This window comes from Hippoglossus stenolepis, chromosome 22, assembly GCF_022539355.2.
Source record: "Hippoglossus stenolepis isolate QCI-W04-F060 chromosome 22, HSTE1.2, whole genome shotgun sequence".
In the NCBI taxonomy this organism is placed as follows: Eukaryota; Metazoa; Chordata; class Actinopteri; order Pleuronectiformes; family Pleuronectidae; genus Hippoglossus; species Hippoglossus stenolepis.
Window position 1 is genome coordinate 9,614,363 of NC_061504.1, and position 20,045 is coordinate 9,634,407.

General features: G+C 41.6%; 2 protein-coding genes across 8 annotated transcripts; one reads left to right on the forward strand and one right to left on the reverse strand.

The window, feature by feature from the left end:
- Positions 1-213: 213 nt before the first annotated feature.
- On the reverse strand, positions 214-2,661 carry zcrb1 (zinc finger CCHC-type and RNA binding motif 1). Its single transcript, XM_035147815.2, has 8 exons — positions 2,515-2,661; positions 2,229-2,331; positions 2,118-2,146; positions 1,893-2,004; positions 1,312-1,419; positions 1,043-1,152; positions 884-962; positions 214-599 (listed from the first exon to the last, which is right to left on the reverse strand). Exons 2-8 carry the CDS (start codon positions 2,310-2,312, stop codon positions 456-458), a joined length of 666 nt encoding a protein of 221 aa, XP_035003706.1. The 5' UTR covers positions 2,313-2,331; positions 2,515-2,661; the 3' UTR covers positions 214-455.
- Positions 2,624-19,957, forward strand: pphln1 (periphilin 1). Of its 7 annotated transcripts, none has more exons than XM_035147808.2 (12): positions 2,624-2,751; positions 3,257-3,293; positions 3,628-3,692; positions 3,912-4,127; positions 4,947-5,008; positions 6,291-6,407; positions 6,902-7,080; positions 7,230-7,316; positions 8,392-8,427; positions 9,170-9,225; positions 13,493-13,633; positions 18,970-19,957. In XM_035147808.2, coding segments are annotated over exons 2-12 (1,227 nt in total). In that variant the 5' UTR covers positions 2,624-2,751; positions 3,257-3,292; the 3' UTR covers positions 19,237-19,957. The 7 variants fall into 7 exon arrangements, with proteins under 7 accessions (XP_035003699.1, XP_035003702.1, XP_035003703.1 ...); XM_035147811.2 differs by having other exon boundaries at positions 6,902-7,074; XM_035147809.2 differs by having other exon boundaries at positions 2,625-2,703.
- Positions 19,958-20,045: the final 88 nt, after the last annotated feature.

Below are 20,045 nucleotides of genomic sequence, written 5' to 3' on the forward strand. Positions count from 1 at the left end.
ATTCAAAGTATACAATCTTATACTCACCTGACATACACAATTACTCATATACAAAAATAAAACCAATAAATTGAATTTTTTCATCAGCTCTGTTTACTACCCTATTGCCATTTGCTTTATTGAACTTGTATTATTGAATCTCTATTTTCTTCAAAATTCTTTATCTGATTTTGTGTGAAAGCTGGACTAACCATTCATTTATTTAGTCGGCCATTAAGAAACAATTCTTTATTGACTGACATAAAAAACATACATGAAGAAACACAATCACTAGTCAAACAAAGAAAAATTCCACCGTTTTTTTCTAAAAATGTAAAAATGTCTCGGCTCTGGAGGGGGAAAAATGAAGCATCTTATTATTTTACATACCCCCCACTGTAACACAAAGAAACTCAGAAAATTGAATCCATATGGACCAAACTATTTGGTGGTTATGTACTAAATGTTCATTATTATTAGTCGCTGAGCTCCTCCTCGTCACTGAAGTATGCGCTCTTCTTAATCCTTGGTTTCCTAGAATCTGAGGATGTTGACGCGTTCGCCTCTTGAGACAAACGCGTCTGCTTCCTCTTTTCCTCCTCTTCCTCAATATGGGCTTGCTGGAGGGATACAACAAGAAGAAATATGACAAATTGGTGATTGTTTAGTTTTCAAACTCCTATAACTTCCATCTCAAACAATGATACATATTAAGCTCCTCTTTTCAATAAGTAAACATGTTTTATTTCTGTAGGGATGTTACAAGTGATGTTTAGGTCACAAGGACAAAAAAGGACACGAACATTACTAGATATAATTCACAGTATAATATGCAAAAACTTGAGCCAGATGTTACACTACACTGTTTTTTAAATTGTTTTCTGTAGTATATGTGCACACTTACCTCAAAAGCTATAGCTTGGCTCAGACTGTCTAAAGCCGGATCCTCTCCCTCTTCTTCACTTTCTTCTTCTTCCTCTTCGCTATTAGAGAAAAGGTGTAAGAATTAGAAAAATAGTCAATTGTACAATATCTCACAATATTGGCTTTAGTAAATACTTACACATGTTCATTCTGTAGGGCCTTTTTCTTCTTTTTCTTTTCCTTCTTCTTCGGGGGCTCCCTCTCTCCCAGCATGTTTTTGGGGCACGCGTAGCTCAGATGACCTGTATCCTGTGATTTTATTAAAAAACACAAATAAAATGAGAGTCAGACATCAGACAAGCTTCTGAGATATTTTCTACACACCACATTTTATTTTCCCCCCATTCAGAAAGGACTGGAAACAGATAACTTGCAATTGTGATTCAACAAAGTTTGATCCTCACTCACCCCACATTCATAACATTTGGTCTTGTCGGTGTAATTCCGCCTCCTTATGAACTCAGTTGCTCGTCCGTTGTCGACTGCAATGCTCGCTTTCACCAGTCTGCCAAACAACTGGGACATGAAAGCATTTGTGAATATCAATTAAAGAAGCATCAATAACAAGGACACTGAAAGCCTATGCTACAATACAAGGACACCAATATTAACAAGATTAAGAAGAGAATATTTTCTGGTTACCTTAACCTGAATATGGTCATATTCTGAATAAGCAATAATTAAGAGATCTGGAGTATTTCAACCTTAGTAGCATTATATAGATATATATATGTCTTAATCTCATTATGGTGTTTACACAGCATTTGCAACGACTGATGCCAGTAGTAGGACGTAATGTTGATGTGAGTTATAATCAGACTCTGCTCTGTAACATGTAAACAGGAATATGAATGGAATATTCTCTTAGCAACTTATGTGAACATCATTATTGAAATAACGTCTTATTCAGAATAAGGTAAATAGTTGAAATATTGCTATAACAACATAGTCAGTGGCACACGATATGTGAAAACATAACATAGACTCACCTGTTTGTTATTTATTGCTCTTGCACAGTTATGAGCCGAATCTCTGTCCAGGAAGAGAACAAACGCCACCCCTTTACTCAGCCGGGTGTCTTTATCTTTAACAATTGTGACCCTGAAACACATTTAAAATGGAGAAACACATTAAGAGCATTTAACTGAAAATTGCAGGGGATCTGCACCAGCTACAGTTTGGTTTTCATTAATCATTCATGAGCCAGGACTTACTTGACAACTTTTCCATATTTGGTGAACAGCTGAAAAGACACAAAGAACATCGTCTCTATATGAGTTAACTGTTATTTGTGGTTAACAGATATGATTATTAATATAAATTACCTTGTGTAGATCACTGTTGGTCAGAGAGAAAGGCAGGTTGGACACATACACTGTGCTTTTACTTGGTGCCAACCCTCCACTCATCCTGGACACACTCAACACACTGTAGAGACACAAGCACTGTCACAAAATGTCTGAATAAACAGTAAACAACTAGCTACTTGGGTAGCCTTCACGCTACACTTCATTAAGTCCACCATTAATTCTTGTCACGTTTGACCTCATCAAGTTACGACAAACGATTGATTGCCAATTATATATACATTATAATAACCAAACGACTTACCGCCACCATTAGAATGTTGTAAATTCGCTTAAAATCGTAATATTTCAATGCAGGAAGCTAATGGCTAACAAACAGCAACAAACGCCATACATCAACGTCGCAAGTCGATGACGTACACTCGCCTCTCGTCCAATGAAAAAACGTGTTGTCCAAACGGGAGAGGCTACGCTAACTATCCGATAGAGGAGGGTGCGATTGTGTTTTGCTATTTTGCGTGGAATAAACCACCTTTTCAGTGTAGGTTAGCACACGCACGTCCATCGATAGGGGACATTGCTTCATTATACACATTTATACTTTGTTTTGTATGTAACGTTACGCTAACCGCCGGGTGGAATGAAACGTGCGGATGTTTGCAGCATACATGGAGGCTAGCTAATTAGCAATGCTAGCTGCTAGCTCTACATGGAGACACAGAAGCTAGGAGGGAATTACCGCTAAACAGGAGATGTTGCGTTTGTTTTTGTAACGGTGTTGTTTTGCGGGTGGGTCGGTTGCGTGTCAACGCGTTGTGTGCCGGTGTTGTTAGTCAAATGGATGTTGTGGGTCTGTGTTGTGCAGAAAGTAACCTCAACCTGCTCAGTAACTGGATTCATGTTCAAATGCAAACACTGGTCCTCCTCTTGTCTCATTTCATGCAAACAGAGGTCTCCCTCCTTTGTCTGTGAAGACCTCGTTAGAAATACAGGCACGAAAGCTTGTTGCTAATATATGGTGTTAATTGCTGTTTGTTGTTTTGCAGATTGTGCTGATCATCTTATATAACACAGAGTCCAAAAGTAAGTTTTTAATCAACTCTGACAGTGCATCAGTTTAACTGTGGTCTAGAAAACAACAACAAAATGCCTCTACTGTTACAAATTAACAAAACATGGTCATTTATTAGAGGATATTTCAAGTGGCACATACAAGGTTTGGGTTAACATTTAGAGATTGTATGTCTTTGAAAGTGTTTTCGCATGACTGGCTGTACTGTTGCAAAAACTAGTCATCAGAATAAATGTATTACTCTCTTTTGCATCTGAATGTCACTTGTAACTGTTTTTTATTTATTGTTGTGTGGGATGAAATGTACAGTGCACTCAGCATCTTTCACTCTCTGCCTTTTTGCAGTGACATACAGGAGAGAGAGGAGCATACGAGAGGTGTATGATGAACGCTTTTTAAACGAGAGACCAGTGAGTGTGAACCCAGTCGCTTCAGGATCTATTTTGTTTCCCTGGTATTATGTATAATACACTTTGCTTATCATAATTTAAAGTATACAAACACAGTGAAGAATGTCTTTTGAGAAGCTGGAATATGTCCTTTTATTGGGCAATGGTGGAAAGAGAATAACACAGCTTAGTCAACTGAGAAAAATGTCCAATCCATCAAATGTACCTGTGCTTTTGTAGGGTCCGTACCCACGAGCAGGTGGACCAGTGGAGAGGAGGGGCCCCTTTGGCAGACCTGAGGAGGACTACAGCCGGGGTGGGTACGAGTACGAAGGAGGTCCCCGCTTTTTCCCGAATGGAGGCGGCCCCCGGAATTACCATGAAGATCAGAGGAGCTATCACGGCGACAACCTTCATTTCCCTGCTGAACGCAGAGCCGTTCCGCCTGCAAGAAGGGTGAGAGCCACGTGTCAGACATTACTGCATCACTTGTAATATGCGTATGAGCTAAGGCAGAGGATAAAAATGAGTGAGGACAAGATAAAACTGAAAAATCACAAGAATTCGGCTGCCTCTACTCAAAAGAACACCATTAAAGAAATTATTTAATTCATAATTTAACAAAGTAAATCAGAGACAAACTAAAGCTGTAGAAACCTTCTTCAATAACTTAATATGAGAGCCAAGAATGTTTTTAAAAGTCAGACATCTCAATCCATCTACACTCATCCTCGTTGAAAAGTCAGTTAAGTTAGATTAATCTGAACGTAGGTTATTGCAGGTTTTTTAGTACAACTGCAGTCAAGTGGCAGATGCATACCATGGGAGTTAATCATGCACACGTATAAATGGCCAGCTGAAGGTGCTACAGTAAAGGGTTAACATTAGATATTTCAAACTCTTCCTTTTGAGTTGGAGTTTCATGCCACAGTGTGTGGCAGACATTTGACTTGTTTGATTGTGAAATAACATTATGATGGCTTTTATTTTTTTAACTAAGCATTTATCTTTATAGCTGATGAACGAACTCTGTGGCATTTTGTTTATACTCGGCATGTTCTGACATTCTTGCAAACATTTTCAGCCATGAATCCAAGAGATACGATTACATACACTGTAGGGAAGTAATTGGAGAAGAATGGAAGTTTAATGCACCTCTTTAAGTAAAAATAATGTTGGTTTACATTGGGACACATCCAAATCATGCAAAAGAAATGGCATTTAGATTCACCCTCACAGTTTTTATTTTTACATTTTCTCAACTGTGTGTTGCAGGAGGATTTTCCTTACAGAGTACCCAGAGAGGACCCTCATCCAGGCCGGACGATGGAGTTTGGGTAAACTTCTCCTCTGAGGCTTGCCACAAGTCTTTGGTGTTTCATTCCTCTGCTTCAGCTCGGGCAGGATTTCATCAGGCCCCTGTTTGCAATATTCCTGTTTTCAAAAGCGTGTTTACACAGCCACAATCATTTATCATGGTTGGCTTTGGCCCATATTGACCCGTCGCACCTTATTTACATTTCTTCAAGCCTCACGTCTCGCCTGGCTCCATAGTATTAGACAACTGCTAAGATGAGCAATGTTTGCTGAGCAGTGGCAGTACTTAAGCTGCAGATCGGATTGCAGGAATTCAGACTGGAGATTTTAATTGACAGATTCACTCTGTCTTTTGACCTGTGCTTCCATCAGGGCAAGCAAGTCTAACATTAGTTGACCTGTGACTAGCTATAGCTCGCTACAAACAAGTGTGCAAATGCATGTGGAAACTGTACTTGTATAGTAGAAGATTAGTCTTTTATCCTGTGTGTTACCAGGTAGCAGTAGCAATATTGTTACACAACAGACAACAGACTTCAGTGTGTAAATTGTGTAGCGAGTGGGTGTGTGGAGGCAGGGCTGTGTTGAGATGGTGCTTTGTTGTTCTCCTGGCCTGTTTGCATAAGCAACACTTTATACAGAGGCAACATTTTACAAAAGAAACTACCCCTAGTAGAGTTGCCACTTGGCAGACACACAAGGATACAAAGGCTTTCATTGCGAGCAATGATTGCGAGTTGTGAAGGGGCGCTGAGGTCAATTCCGGCCTGTTGATTGGTGAGTTTGGTCCAAGTACAGGTCAGAGGTCGGTAGAGAGGTTATGGGGAGTTTGGGAAAGGGTCACAGAGGGAGCATGAAGGGAGCACGAAGCTCTATAGAAGCAGCTTCTCATGCACATTTTGACCTTCTGATTCTTAAACATGAATTACACTAAGAAAATCGTCTTTGTTTTAGCCACACTGAACCAGAACTTGTCTGTTCAGCCTGGATAAATGTTTCAAGTCAGGTCAAATCCTGATAGAGAATAGAGACATGATCCAGCTACTGGATGAGTTCCACCTTATATGCGGCAATATATTGTGTGTAAGTCAAAACCATATGTGACTACTTTTGGGTTTTATACTTCTCCAGATTCTTTATGAGACATTTTTGCATATTGAGGAAGATGCACAAGCTTAAACACTAAACCAAATGATTATTACAATCACTGTTGAACCAGATGTTTCTCATCTTTCATATTATACAATATTTGTTTGTGTATTTCTGTTTATGTACTTCTAACACTGTTTTTTATTGCCTTAGTGCCCGTGCTCCACCTCCTCACAACGTGCGAACCCAGGGAATGTACCCGGCGCCCAGGTCGCTCCCAGAGAGCGGAGAAGACACACTAGTCCAGGCCATCCTCAACCTGGACAGAGGGTAATAATAATCATGATAGTACATTTTATTTATAGGCGGCTTTCACAGCACTCAAGGTCACCTTACAAGGCACAGATAAAAAAAAAATGCATCAGAAAGATCAATAAAATTAACAGTGATTAAAACATTATGTAGGTTTGCCAGATGGAAATCAATCAGGCTGAATATGCCAGTTTATAAAGATGGGATTTGATACCAGATTTGAAGATGGAGAGAGAGTCAATGAGATTTCTTTTAGATTTTTGACATTGAGAACGGTTTTACAACTGATATCATTGGTAAGAATGAGTCCTGTGCAGTGGCCTTTAAACACCACTAGATGGCAGCATTGTGCCTTGTTTGCACAGAACAATACTAGTTGTAGTGGAGACTGGTTCAGAATTGGAAAGGTCTTTTATGAAAAGATTAGAAGGAGATGATTTTTCATTCACTGTGACACTAAAAGTTTGGAGCATTAAAATCATAATAGGTCACACGTTCCTCTTCTATTCCAGGGAGGACAGAGACCATTACAGGAGAAAGGCCGCCCCGTTCCCCCCCATCAGAGAGCGCTCTCCTGTACGCCGTGAGGTGGCACGCTCCCCCCACAGTCGCTCCGGCTCCAGCGTCAGCAGCAGAGGCTACTCACCAGAAAGGGCCAAGAACCTGCCTTTTCCTTCACAGCAAGGCAAGAGTATGTAGAGTTCTTAGTTTCCCCGCAAGCTGACGCAGTGTGGAGCTCTTTCACATCAGGACAACCACCAGCAGAAAATTATTTTATTTTGTTTTTATTTTTATTCACTATCAATCCACAACTGATAATCTGGCCGGCTGGCTTTGCAGGTGCAGACGGTCCAGATGGTCCCGCGGGTGTCACTGAGCACCTTTGGGGGTCGCTCTTTCCTCAACAGGGCGGAAATGACACTATGGGTCTGTACATGGAGCCATGTGCACATGAGCTTGGACCTGGGTGAAGAATAAGATCATCTGTTGTTCCTCGAATGTCACTTTGCATCTTTGTCATGTCAGACAAATGTTGGCTTTTGTTTGGATGTCTAAATCTTGAGAAAGATGCACGGACGGAGGAAATAATTAATTTAAGGCCTGTAGATAGTTAGAATCATTGATACATTCAAGTTCAACCCTATAGAATATAATTGAGCACCTATATTATAACCTAAGGAATCCAATTTAAACAGAAAACCTTTATGACACTGAAATTCGATCACCCAGGTCTGAAGTAAATTGCATCATCTGTTTTGTTTCTTAATTAGAATTAGAACTAAGTGGTGATTTTGGTGTAATGAAGTCTTTCTTATAAATCATTTCTACTTCCTGTTTTGGAGTTGCATTAGCACTTCTACACTGTACCTACACTGATCTGATTCTGATTTGAATTTTCTGGTCTGGAGCAATATTCAAATGATGATCAACTGTACATAAAGATGGCCGAGATTACAAAGCCAAAGCGTCTCCATTGACGTGACCACACTACCATCCGCTCCCTCCCCCGATCACTACTGCACACACTGGCTCTCTGGCTTAATTTCTTGATAGTGGGAGGAAGTCCATTTGCAGGTTAACTGAAAGTTATCAGAATCAAGTGGAACAGAAAAGTGCTAAAGTATCTCCTCGTTCACTGCATGTCCTTTGCAGGATTTGAAGCTTCAATCCTTCTGACCTCCCTGTTTATTAAGATCTGCTACCATCTTCAGCCGGGCCATTTCTCCTTTTTCCATTTGATCTGTGCTTTTTTACTCACGAAGCTCACTTGACTATGTGACATCATCGTAATGCTAATAAGGGGAAATTCCAAATGGTTGCTAGATGGCAGCAAACAATGACTGAAATGACTACAACCTCTTTAAAAGTAGTGCAGAACGCCATTAAGCCTGTTTTTGGTGGTGCATCAGAGCAGTTAGAATGCTTGCGTGTTTGCTGGAGGAGAAACAAGCGTAGTTATTATGTTCACAGCCAGTGACCTTACGGTTTGGTCTTCCTACAGGTTATGAAGAGACTTATTCTCAGAGCAAGATGACTGGTAAGTACAGAAGAGTTGTCATAGAAAGCTTAGAGAAGTTAACTGAGGAAGTAGTCGATTTCAGCACGACTCCTTTTTACCGTTCTCTGCAAAGTCTCTGCACCGTTTCGGCCATTTTTCCCCCCCCAATATTAATTAATGACTTGACACGCAGAGGATTTGTTTTCAGTAATAGTCAAAGGTTACAATCGTTAAACTTAACCTATTCCCAGTCTGTGTAACCTGAGTGAAATGGAGGGAGCGTTTCTAATGTGTCCCGCAGTCGTCCTCCCCACTCTGTCTGCCACTTTGTCAGGCCTCATAAAGATGCCACCAGGTCATGTGGGGATGAAGATGGAGAGGGGATAGGATGTCTGATGGATATTCCTGAAGCCGACATTTCCACTTTGGGACGTTTCTTTTTACTTTCTTAAGTGCTTACAGCTCGTATTTGTTCATAGGAGGTGACTATCAAGATGGCCGGTGAATCCTCTCACTGGAGTTTGGAGCTCGGTGGCAAATGCCCTGTTTGTTGTTCGTTCCAGATGTTCTAGCCTCGGTACCTGTCTGGATCCTGAAACTAAACTTGTTCCCTAAAGTCCTCAAACACACTCTCTTTCTGGACTCACTAATCGTCCACTTTCCTCCATTAAATTTCTGCGGTTTCCTTCCTCTCTAGTATCTTGTTCTTTACTTTCAGTTTGTCCCTTGCTGAAGTTTGACCATGTCCAACTTTCTTGTGGTTTTGTTCTCATTTCTCCAGACAAAATTCCCGGCCTGTCGAGAGAAGGCTCTCCACACAGCGCAACGTCGAACAAGGTGAGCGGAGGCAGATGACAACTGCTTGCTGTAATAAGCTGCTTTCAGACATGCTGATAATCGACTGAAATTATCTGGAGGGGCTGCATGTGGGAACGCAAATGTCCGAGTCAGTTGCTCCTGACATTCTCAAGAGATTTATTTTGCAGCCCCTGAGTAGAAACTCCGGATAATGTCCAAATTAGCGAATGTGAGAACGAAGCTGGAGAACATGTCGTGCATTTACTTCGAGTGATGCCATTTTTAGAAAGTGATGGATGCAAAGCTAACAAAAAAAGAGGTGTCATACATGTAGAACACAAAGAAGATGTCAAAATGGAAAAAACAATGAGATTCGAGAGCTTTTGGAGACGAATGCCGATGCCGGTGATGCCGATGCCGATCTCTACATTGGAATTTGTGTCATGTCCTTCCTCCTGCATGCTCAGCAATGTTCTCCTGAACGCGTTTGACCGTAGAATATACGACTGTCATTCTTCATATGTGAGATGCAAACTCGAGGTGAAGTCTGAAGATGGCTTTTGTGTTTTTGCACTTGAATTTGACTTTTGGACGAACAAGAACCCATCACAACCCTTTGTTTCTTTTCATGAATATAAACCGGTTGGTCTTAAAAACAGAAATTCAGTCCTAAATGTACGATGCACCGCTCTATTTATAATAATAATAATAGCTTGAATTTATATAGCGCCTTTCAAGAGACCCAAGGAGGCTTATTGTCCACTATGTCACTGTACAGCAGGATGCACCTGGAACTTCTTAAATTCCATCCTTCTAATAAACATCTTGTCCCATTGAAGTGTGTTAATGGGTTTTAAAGTGGCACTCACACAGAGCATGAAAGCCACCAGGCCTGGGCTTTGTTTACCTGGGGTGTAAGCAGACCTCAATCACCAGAACTAATGGGAGTTAGGGGAGCTCGAGTGACGACCAATAAGTAGTTCCCCTCGTTTTAAAAAGAAAATACTTTTACTGTTTTCAGTAAGTGCTGAAGGTGGATACCCCCCGCTGCCTGTTTTGAAAATAATAGCTTGTTTTGCTGATAACTACGCAGGGGAGTGTAAATAGAATCAGATGTGATTAGGCGCGATGTGTCTGGCTGTGGCCACCCAGAAGTGAAGAGGCTAACTCGGTATCCCCGCTCGCAACGTTATCACGGCATCTTTGCTTCGAGTCCCTGCGGATCTCATTGGGACGTTTTTAGACTGTTTTTCCTTTTTCTGCTGAAGAATATGAATGAATATGTTTGTTAGCTGGGACCGTCTGGTGCTTGTCGCAGGTCTTGTGGTTGTGAGGAGCAGATATGCATCGTTAGACTCACAGGAAATGTCTTAATGTATATATCAACAGCCTGCGTCTACACACACATCATATGATATGGATGGCAGAGAAAGTAAAGACTTCAGTGTTGCCATTCAAGAAAGTTATGTAGTTGCAGCGTTAAGTTTGTGAGGGTTAACTTTACTGTGCGTTGACAAAATTACAATATATCCACTAGATCTGGTCTTAACTACCTAGACCGATGGACCTCCAGACATCCATGTTTGCCTGATTTTCAGACACTTGAATTAAGTGCTAAATTGTATGTTTTAAACTGAGATAACACAAACTCTGATTTTGTGTTTGCTTTCTGCTCTCAAGGACTGAGACATGACCAAGTGTCTGTGAAATAAGAGAGTCAGTTCCAAATATGACCAAATTCTAGTGGTAGTAACTGGTCTATCAGTTTTTAAACCTGATGAAATTACCTGTGAAACACTTGAATACCTTTTTATCAAACATTACATGAGTTAGTTGGTTACTATGGTTCCCACTGTACACTATATTGATAAAAGAAACACAGCCATATATAAAATAGAAATACTAAAGGTTTATTTTCCCAAAGGAAAGGTTTTCTTGTCTATGATCACTAGAATAAACATTTCCTTTCTGGCTGATGATACATTTTTAAACCCATTTTCGTTCCTTTTTTTTTTTTAACAGCACTGCTTTTGTAGCAGCTGCTCTAAATGTCTAAAATGAAAAAGAGAGTCATTGACATTGGTTAACCACCTAATGGCCTCATAATGTGCTTAACTTGTAATATTTTTTACAAGTCACAAAGTCACTTTGATCAAAAAGCCTGTTAAACTTTGTCGTTAAATTCTGCTTTAATCCCGAGGGAGCATCATTATTTATCTCATTAGGCATCTTTAGATCTTTTTAAGATCCTTCTGTAGGTCATTTGAATGTTGCCATTATGTGTTCTTAATGGATAAGTTCTTGAAGGGCACATTGATGATTTTTTTTTTAAGTCACAACACAGAAAAACTCCTTTCCTCTTCTTCTAATGTCCTTTTTTTTAAGGAACCACCCACCGCCACCCCATCAACTGCTGTGATCAAAGTTTTTTACTAAGTGCTCCACCCCTCCACACACATACACACTGCAGCGTCTGCTTCTGTGTTTGATCCAGCCCGGGGTGCATTGTTGTCCTCTGTTCTAGGGGGGCACAAACCCATAACCTTGGCCTAGATGAAAGGGCCTGTGCTGTGCCCCCAGTAAAGCTCGCACTAATGGCCCCGGCCGCTGCCTGCTGCGGGGATTCAACAAACACTCGTAGGCTCTCTGGAGCCACCCCAGACAGAAGAGACAAAAAGAGGGGGGCACCAACAGAGCGGCACCAGCACTGGCTGTGACCCGGGGTGGTCTAATGGGTGTGGAGTTGGTCCTGGCACTGCAAAGGTCGCCAGAAGGTTTCATCCCAATACAAAGCTGTAAATTCCGGACAATTAAAGCGCGATAACAGGAAAAACTTTTCTTTCATCCTGTGGAACATCTACCAAATAGCTTGGTTAATAAATGTTGATGGTTATAATAAACCCCAAACCTTTCCTGTAGCAGTGTTGTTGTACATACACTATGTGCAAGATGATGTTCCTAAAAGGTTTTTTACTTTTGTTAGGAAGGTTTGACCTTTGCACGAACATGGCTGGCAAATTCAGTCTTAGTAAAAAAAAAATATATATATTAGCCATTAACATAGGGGAGGCAGGGTTTATGACCTACACTGCTAGCAGCCACCAGGTGGCAGCGAAGGAGACATTTTGGCTTCACTTTTGGCAAGCGATCATTCTGTCCCATCTTTATATGCATTCTAAGAATCCAAGCCAAGCTTTGTGTTGAAACAAAAACATCCCTCCCAGGTTTTGTACCCATGAAGCTGAAGTGAAAGACGTGGACCGGGATGTTTTTTCACTGACAAACACAATTTTACATACATGCACACACAAGTGAACACACAGGACTTGGCTTCAGGGGAGGAATCTGAGGGAGGAATAATTGGATGATGCTTTTATGAGCTGTGCCTTTTTATTTTAGACCACACTCGACTTTGTGATGTACCATCTCCTGTAATTTCTTCCCTCTACCATCTTAGACGTATGACGAACCCTGTGGCTTGTTTCCCTTAATGTATGAGTGGACTTTTAGTCATGGCTGGGCAGTTCTGCTCCCCTGCCTTCAAATAGTAATAGTATCAGGAAATGAGTAAAGAAAAAAAAATTGAGCGGTGACTCAAGTTGGCCTCGTTTCACCCCCTGTGCTTTTCTTTTGGCTTTCACAGTCGTACTTGTGGGTACTAGAGTTTCCAGTCTTCCCATTAGATGGCCCACCATGGCTTATCTGGCTAGACTTTTGATGCTCTTAAGATATAAGAGTCAGTTACACAGAGAAATACGCTTGGTGTTGGAGCCAAGCTCTTGTCATAATCTGCTAAGTAATAACAGAGCGTGATATAAAGGGCATGTCATTTGATATAGTGCATATATTTAGTCCATTGAAGTCTTTGACCTGTTGTAGATGTGACTCTGCCTTTCCAGCCAGAGCCGCTTCTTCAGGATATCTACGTTTTTATACTTCGCTTCATCAACCACATTTTTCCTGCGAAGTTAGTCAGTATAGGTCAGGTCATGGCATTGTACTGACTATATGCGATGCGCCTATAAGTTGCTGACCTACATTCTATAACATTTCCCTTTCTCTGCAGTATCTTAAAGATATCACTGACATTTCTGTCATCTTGGTATATTGATTTTCTGAGTTGGCCTTAATCATCAAAGGGAACTAATGGAATCAGTCTCCTCTGTATTATGGTTTTACTGATGTTTTATCAAAGCATTTTCTAAGATCTACCCCTCCTCTTTTAAAATGTTTCCCCTTCAAAACATTTTTAGAACCTGTCCCCATGGAATTGTAGCTCACTCTTTTCTCTCCTTGAACATTTCAGGAGGAGAACCATCCTCCAGAAGCTCCAGAAAAAGAGGACCCCCTGGTAGCTCCTGTGGTGGAGGAGAGCCAAAAGTCCGCTGAAAGTTTTCAAGAGCAACGAGCGCTGGCCATCGCAGCTAAAGCCCAGGAGATAGAGAAGGTACGTTTCCAGCACATAACGTGTGAAATGCAACTCCCAACCGGAAAAAAGTTAAAATAACTATTGAAATAGCACATTACCTCTGGAAATCTGTGAGTTTTCTGTTATATTAGAGCCTCTTAAACATTTCAGCTCCATTTACAGTAATTTATTGTCAGAGCTGATAAAAACTGTTTTGGATGGACACAGCAGTTTGAATTCCATATTAGTATTCATGTAAAAAAATACATTAAATCATTTATTTTTTTGGGCAGCTCTTGGAAAATCACTGTTTTTATAATCCTCCCATTACAACTTGGTAATTTGTGAGACTTTTCAATAAATGTCAACAGTGCATGCATGAGACTCACTCTACCTCCAGCTTATAATCCGATACATATGGTGACCTTGGGTTCTCTGACTCACACATGGGTTGTTTTACTGGACAGGCCGAACTGGAACAGTCACCTATTACAGGAAATGAACTTCTCTGTCCACCAGTTTTGGGGGGTTGATGATGATGATTCTAATGTGCGTCAGAGGCAAAAATGGAAAAAAACTACAAAAAGAAAAGAAATATCTTCCGGTGAAAAAGCGGCGCCATACGTGGAGAAGACACCGACGAAGATGTTGAGAGTTTGTGGTGATAAGCGCTGATGCTGCTGTCTGAGTGTCAATAAAATCACATGATCTCCGCAGCAGAGTTAATACATCAGGATTTGTTGCTGTTGTGGATGTGTCTGTAAAGTGAACCCCCCCGCTGTGTTGTGCATGTGTGAAAGGCAAAGTCCAGGTACTTTACAAATACACACACACACACGCGCACCGACCTGCACACAGTGATCTGGAGAGGACACATATACATGAACATATAAATGTAACCAGGAACACAAGTCCAGTCTAGTCAGGGTATATAGGTTTTCACGTACACTGAGTTGGGGGGTGAAGCATTTAACAGAGCTAAAACCACCCAAGGCTCCAGGTTACAGCTCCGCTCAGTTATCTAATGAAGGCAATTCCTGCACCAGTGAGCGCCACCACCGCTTTACTGGGACCATTAAACCTGAGCCAGCTCTGCCCTGGGGCACACACTGGGCTCTCACGTCAAGCTGCACCACAGGGCCCATAGGCTGTTATAACACTGTTGCTGACGCTGCAGCCTCTGGCCCATTTTACTGCCTGTCTATTTCTCCACCATCTGTGACTCCTCTCGCTCCTCGTATAAGACGAACTGTGTAACATTTAAACTGCGGTGCATGAGCTTTATTTCACATGCTCAGGTATTAGGAAATGTTTGAATGCTGTCATCACCTCCCCCCCACCCGCTATAATCTTGAATTCTGGAAAGACCTAAAGTGGTCGGAACAGCATGTTCCACTTTCACAGGGATATGAAGTTTCATGTTTTCATTCCAGGATTTCAGATTCTTAGATGACTATCATTTTCTACGGACTATTCCAGCGTTTTTTCCTCCTCTTGTTCCTTTCTTCGGCTTTTATGAGATTCAGTAAAGCGGCGTTTCCTCGGTTGCGTGTGACTTGGCTGTCCTCACGCTGTCATCACAAGCCTGGATTGCTACCTCCACCAAGGAGGTTAGGTTTTCGACAGTGGCAGTTTTCTCGTCAGCGAGATTACACAAAACCTACAGAATGGATATCCACAAAACTTGGTGGAAGGATGGGACATGGGCCAAGAAAGAGCCCATTCAATTATGGCACAGATCCAGGTTCTTCTTTTTCACTTTAACAATCAGGTTTTTCACATTTTCACCAATTTCCCAGGGAATAGCCTGAGCTGATGGGGGAACAATCTAGCATATTTAGTGAACTGATATCTATGAGTGTGTACAATTTGGTGTGATTTGATTGAATGTAAGTGGAATGTTGTCATGACTGTGAGTGAGAACACAACCAGCCCATGAAAAGAAGCAATCAGATCTAATCAGATTTTGTTGCTTGTTCTCTGAACAAATCTGCGCGAAAACGTTAGAAAAACATTTCCTCTCTTGAATCAAAACCTGATAAACTTTCCTTCACATCGTGCTTGGTCACCTGCCAAAGTTGCCTCACAAAATAGACCCTCGGAAAATTTACGAGCACTTGTCTGGTGGCTGTTATTAATTCTCCCATCATGCCCCAGAACATGCGGCTAATCGCTCTTAACACACTTTTTAACACGCACTTTCACACGTGCTCTGCCAAGTCACCGCAGCGTCTCCGTCGCAGCAGGCGCTCGCGGTTCAGCCACTTGAAAAGTGTCGGCCAGATGTTTGGCTCGGCACCCGGTCCGGTTTCGCAATCTCTTCTGCACACACGACCACAAACGCACTCCTGTCCAGTAGCTCTTCCAAAAAGTCTCAGATCCAAAGCTGAAATCACTCCGCAGAAATTCAACTTCTTTCAAAGTTAACTTTGGCTGCTGCTGCTGCGACTAACCGGTTGTATTGAGTGACAGGGCATGAGAGGCAATAAAGGATATCAAATTTTCCTTCTCGTAACCTCGGTTTTCATATAAAGGGAGTTTTATTTCATTTGTGAGGAATCTACATATATTTGGCTGCAACACAAACGAGTCAGAGAGTTCCAGCCTCGCTGAGGGTTCATGTGTGAGGATGGCGAATCTGCACTCTTTCATTCTTCTCTTTCTCTCACTTCTGAAACCAGGCAGCCTCACTCACTCACTCCCAATCTCCCACCTTCAATTAACACTGTCCAGCCACTAGGACATGCAGTTTCTTCCGGCTATAGAATAAATTGAGTTTAAAGAACAATACATTTTTAGAAACGTCTTGAGTGACCCCTCCCAATAAGTCAAGAACCGGTCCCTTCCTTCCCTATTGGACAACAAGGGAGGGATTTCAGGAAGTGCGTTCGAATACAGGATGTATAACTTGTATAGCTTTTCCCAGGATCCATAGAGGTTTTTGTAAGCGTGCTTGATGGATACTTCCTCAGAAGAGCTGATGAATAGATAGATGTACTGTTGAATTAGACCACGGGACATTAACTGAAGATTAGAAGGAGAGATGGCTATCAGAAGTACAGGATGGCTGTTCTGATTGGTTAGTCTGAGAGTTGTATAACATCTTCCACTTGATCATTCATTTTACATGAGGAGCGTATAGAAACGCCCTGAGGAGATGACTTAGGTGTTGATTCCTGTCATTGTTTGCGATTCTGTACTGTACGGCTGAGTTTGCTGTGGGTCAAGACGGAGGAAGTTAAGAGGCCTCATTGTTACATAAAGGTAGAAACGCTGGTCTCACTCCTTCACCGGGAATCATCTTCAGTAAATAGTCATCGTCAGGAGGAAATTCCTTCTTTTGCACTGAATTCTACACATTTTCCTGAAAATTTCTTGAGGGACTGAATGCAAGGACGCAAATGTCAGAGTACGTTGCTCTGGACATTTTCTGTAACTCTTCCTGCCAACTTCTCATCTCACGTCCTGCCTCCTGCTGCTCTACCAAGTCCCCACCGCTCACCTGAATGTTCCGTACATTTTCCTGTTGTCGCGTCTGACCTGGACCGTCTCCACTGCAAACTGTCCAGACCCCAAATTCCACACATTTTGCGGAGTTCATGTCCGAAAACAACCTTGGTGTGCATGTTTAATACGATTTTGGAAAGCTGCCAACTGTTGTCACTAGTACATTAACTCTGTTGGCCACCAGATCTTTATTTGAGATCTCCCCTCAGCTCCGAGCACGCTTTCCAATCCAGGAACATTGTGGAAGTCTATAAATAAGCCAGCGAGTTAGAACGCCCTGCAGCACAGAAGCCACTGTTGGCATCCAGTGAATGGCTGTAACCCACCCTTGCCTGGCCTAATTTTACACACACACACAAGCGCACGGGCTCATTCATAAACACACACATCCGTGCACAGCCCCTGTCATTGGAAGTGCCCTTGTGCGTCCGCCTGCGGCTCTGAGACTCGATGTAACAAGCTGCAGTGTTGGTCAATTAAATCACTTTCCCTGGGTCAGAGAAGAGACGTGATTAAAAGATGGAAGTTTGGACAGAATGAGAAGAGGGAAAAACACGTGTATCATGAAATGGTGGAGGGACAGATGGAGAAAAGGGAGTAGTGACCCTTAGAGAAACAGAGATATGACTCTCTGAACTTATTATTTTTATTCCTATAGAGAACCACACTGTCCAATTAGTTGTCTAATCCTTGTGTGTCGTGCATATTGGCAGTTATTTATTTTAAGTCTTTTTTCAAATATAAAGAAACAAGAGGATAACGAGAATATAACCGTGTATGTTGCAGGTCGTGTTTTTCTTAACCATTAATGCACTGTAATCCTGTGTATTCTGAGTTTTTTAATTCCATCAGATGTTCCCCTCTCTATGTGAGATTTCCAGGTTCTCCTTTTTTCTTTTTTTTTTGAAACCATTCCTTTAATAATAACCAACAATTGTTTAGATTATCTTGTATTTATTCATAGATACAAAAATATACAAATTCCCTGGATCCAGCATCTAAAATGTGAATATTTCAAGTTTCAAGACCATTGGTCTGACAAGTAATTTAACACTACTGGCTTCTTTAAATTGGTGGTTGATGTATTTGCTATCTTTATTATTTTTTAGACCAAATGACTAATGGCTAAGATAATTGAGAGGTTAACTAATAATGATTGTTGAGGGTTTTTTATTCCTAATAATCCCCCATAAAGTGGTGCCTGCAATTTCTTTGTTATGACTAATACTTTATTCAGCAGGATTAAGGAGCAGGATTTATTTACATTTCTTGGGTCTGGGGTTTATCCACAGAATGTCAGGAACTTCATCCCGTCTTAGAAAATGGAAACTGATACAGAAGTATTACCCTCAGTTGAAATGTCTATTTCATTGTGAGCTCACGTGAAGGAACACAAGTTTCAAACAGGTCTGTTTTGGTGTTTGACAAATCGAACCACTCTGTGAGGAGGCAGCAGGCTCCCTCCATTGTTTTTATGTGATATTTGAGGCTGGGTGTGAAATCCCAGCTCCCTAACAAGACTCCAGCACCTCTTCCTCATTGTCCCTCAAACACCTATTATATGCCTCCGAGCCTCCACTCAAGTGGCTTTTATGGCATCTCGAGCTGCCCTGTCCTATATGAAGGGCCTCATTAAACTTGAGAGGATAGGTGTTTATCGTTTGACGCTACACGATGCGTGTTAACACCGGAGTGACCGGCTCAGGCTCTGGAGGATTTACACCAAGGTGACAGGTGGAACAGGAAGGAAGCAACTTCTCATCCCCTCATAACCCTCCGCCTGTCGACACTTTGTAGAACTCAAGCTACATGCAAATGGGTGTAAATGTGTCTGAGATCAGGTCTTCACACTGTTTGTCCATGTCCAGGTGTACCGGCAGGACTGCGAGACGTTCGGCATCGTCGTGAAGATGCTGGTGGCCAAAGACCCCAACCTGGAGAAGCAGCTGCAGGTTCCCCTCAGAGAGAACCTCGGGGAGATCCGCGAGCGCTGCCTCGAGGACCTCAAACACTTCATCAGCGAGCTGGACGAGGCCGTGCGGCAGCCGGAGCCCTCCGTCTGCGACTCGACCACGCCGTCCACGTCTGGTCATAAACTCTCAAAGACGGCCGTGAATCACAGCTCCTCTTACTGACATGTCGTTAATTGAGACTAAACATAGGAATGACTCTTGGAACGTGATGGATATCTTGACATAAACTGTCGCTTGCTGGACTGAAGCTACTTGACAGCACGGCAACCTGAAGAACAACGCGGCATGGAGACGATGCAGTGTTGCACCTGGGGGACGATCAGTGTTAGTTGCGAACAGAGCTTTTTTTTTTTTTTCTACATTCAATTCCTCTGTTAAAAGACATTGATTATGACATATTCTTGAGTTGTTCTTATGTCAAATGTTCAAAAATAAAACATTTTGTCTATTTAAAAAGCCACTTCTGTCACATCCCAGTGAAAATGGTTAGAATTGGTCTCGTTCTTTAACCTTTCTTTCTTTGGCGTGATGTTGGCCTGTTGTTTCCAAAAGCCAGACTAGATTTTGATTTGAGTATTTTCAGTCTTGTGAATTTCTACGATGTGATATTTGACTCGGTGCTGCTACAATTTACAACAACAATGTTAAACGTTATTGTATAAATTTCTTACTGTTTGAAAATGCCTGTTCAGTTTAATTTCATTGTGTTGTCTCAAACTTTGTATCCCTCATGAAAAAAACCTGCACAAAGCTTTTGTTATTTTTGAATACTCGAGACAAGGCTTTGCACAAACGTCTCTGAAGGTTGTAGTAAACACGATTTCAGTTACAATTTGTTTATTGTCATCCATTAAAACAAATCTTAAATGTTTGAATATTTTAAGCAGCAGTTTACGTTCATTGCATGTCTCGATTACAGTAAACATCTGACATATGTAAATTCAAATGCATGCTCTTTAATGATTTTATGC

Bases quoted from the DNA above. Each gene is read 5' to 3' on its own strand.
- zcrb1 (XM_035147815.2), bottom strand. From the start codon at position 2,312: ATGAGTGGAGGGTTGGCACCAAGTAAAAGCACAGTGTATGTGTCCAAC. The intron at 2,005-2,117 runs GTAAGTCCTGGC...AATGTGTTTCAG, and splicing joins AAATATGGAAAAGTTGTCAA to GGTCACAATTGTTAAAGATA. The intron at 600-883 runs GTAAGTGTGCAC...GTATCCCTCCAG, and splicing joins GCCAAGCTATAGCTTTTGAG to CAAGCCCATATTGAGGAAGA.
- pphln1 (XM_035147808.2), top strand. The intron at 5,009-6,290 runs GTAAACTTCTCC...TTATTGCCTTAG, and splicing joins GGCCGGACGATGGAGTTTGG to TGCCCGTGCTCCACCTCCTC. The intron at 8,428-9,169 runs GTAAGTACAGAA...TCATTTCTCCAG, and splicing joins TTCTCAGAGCAAGATGACTG to ACAAAATTCCCGGCCTGTCG.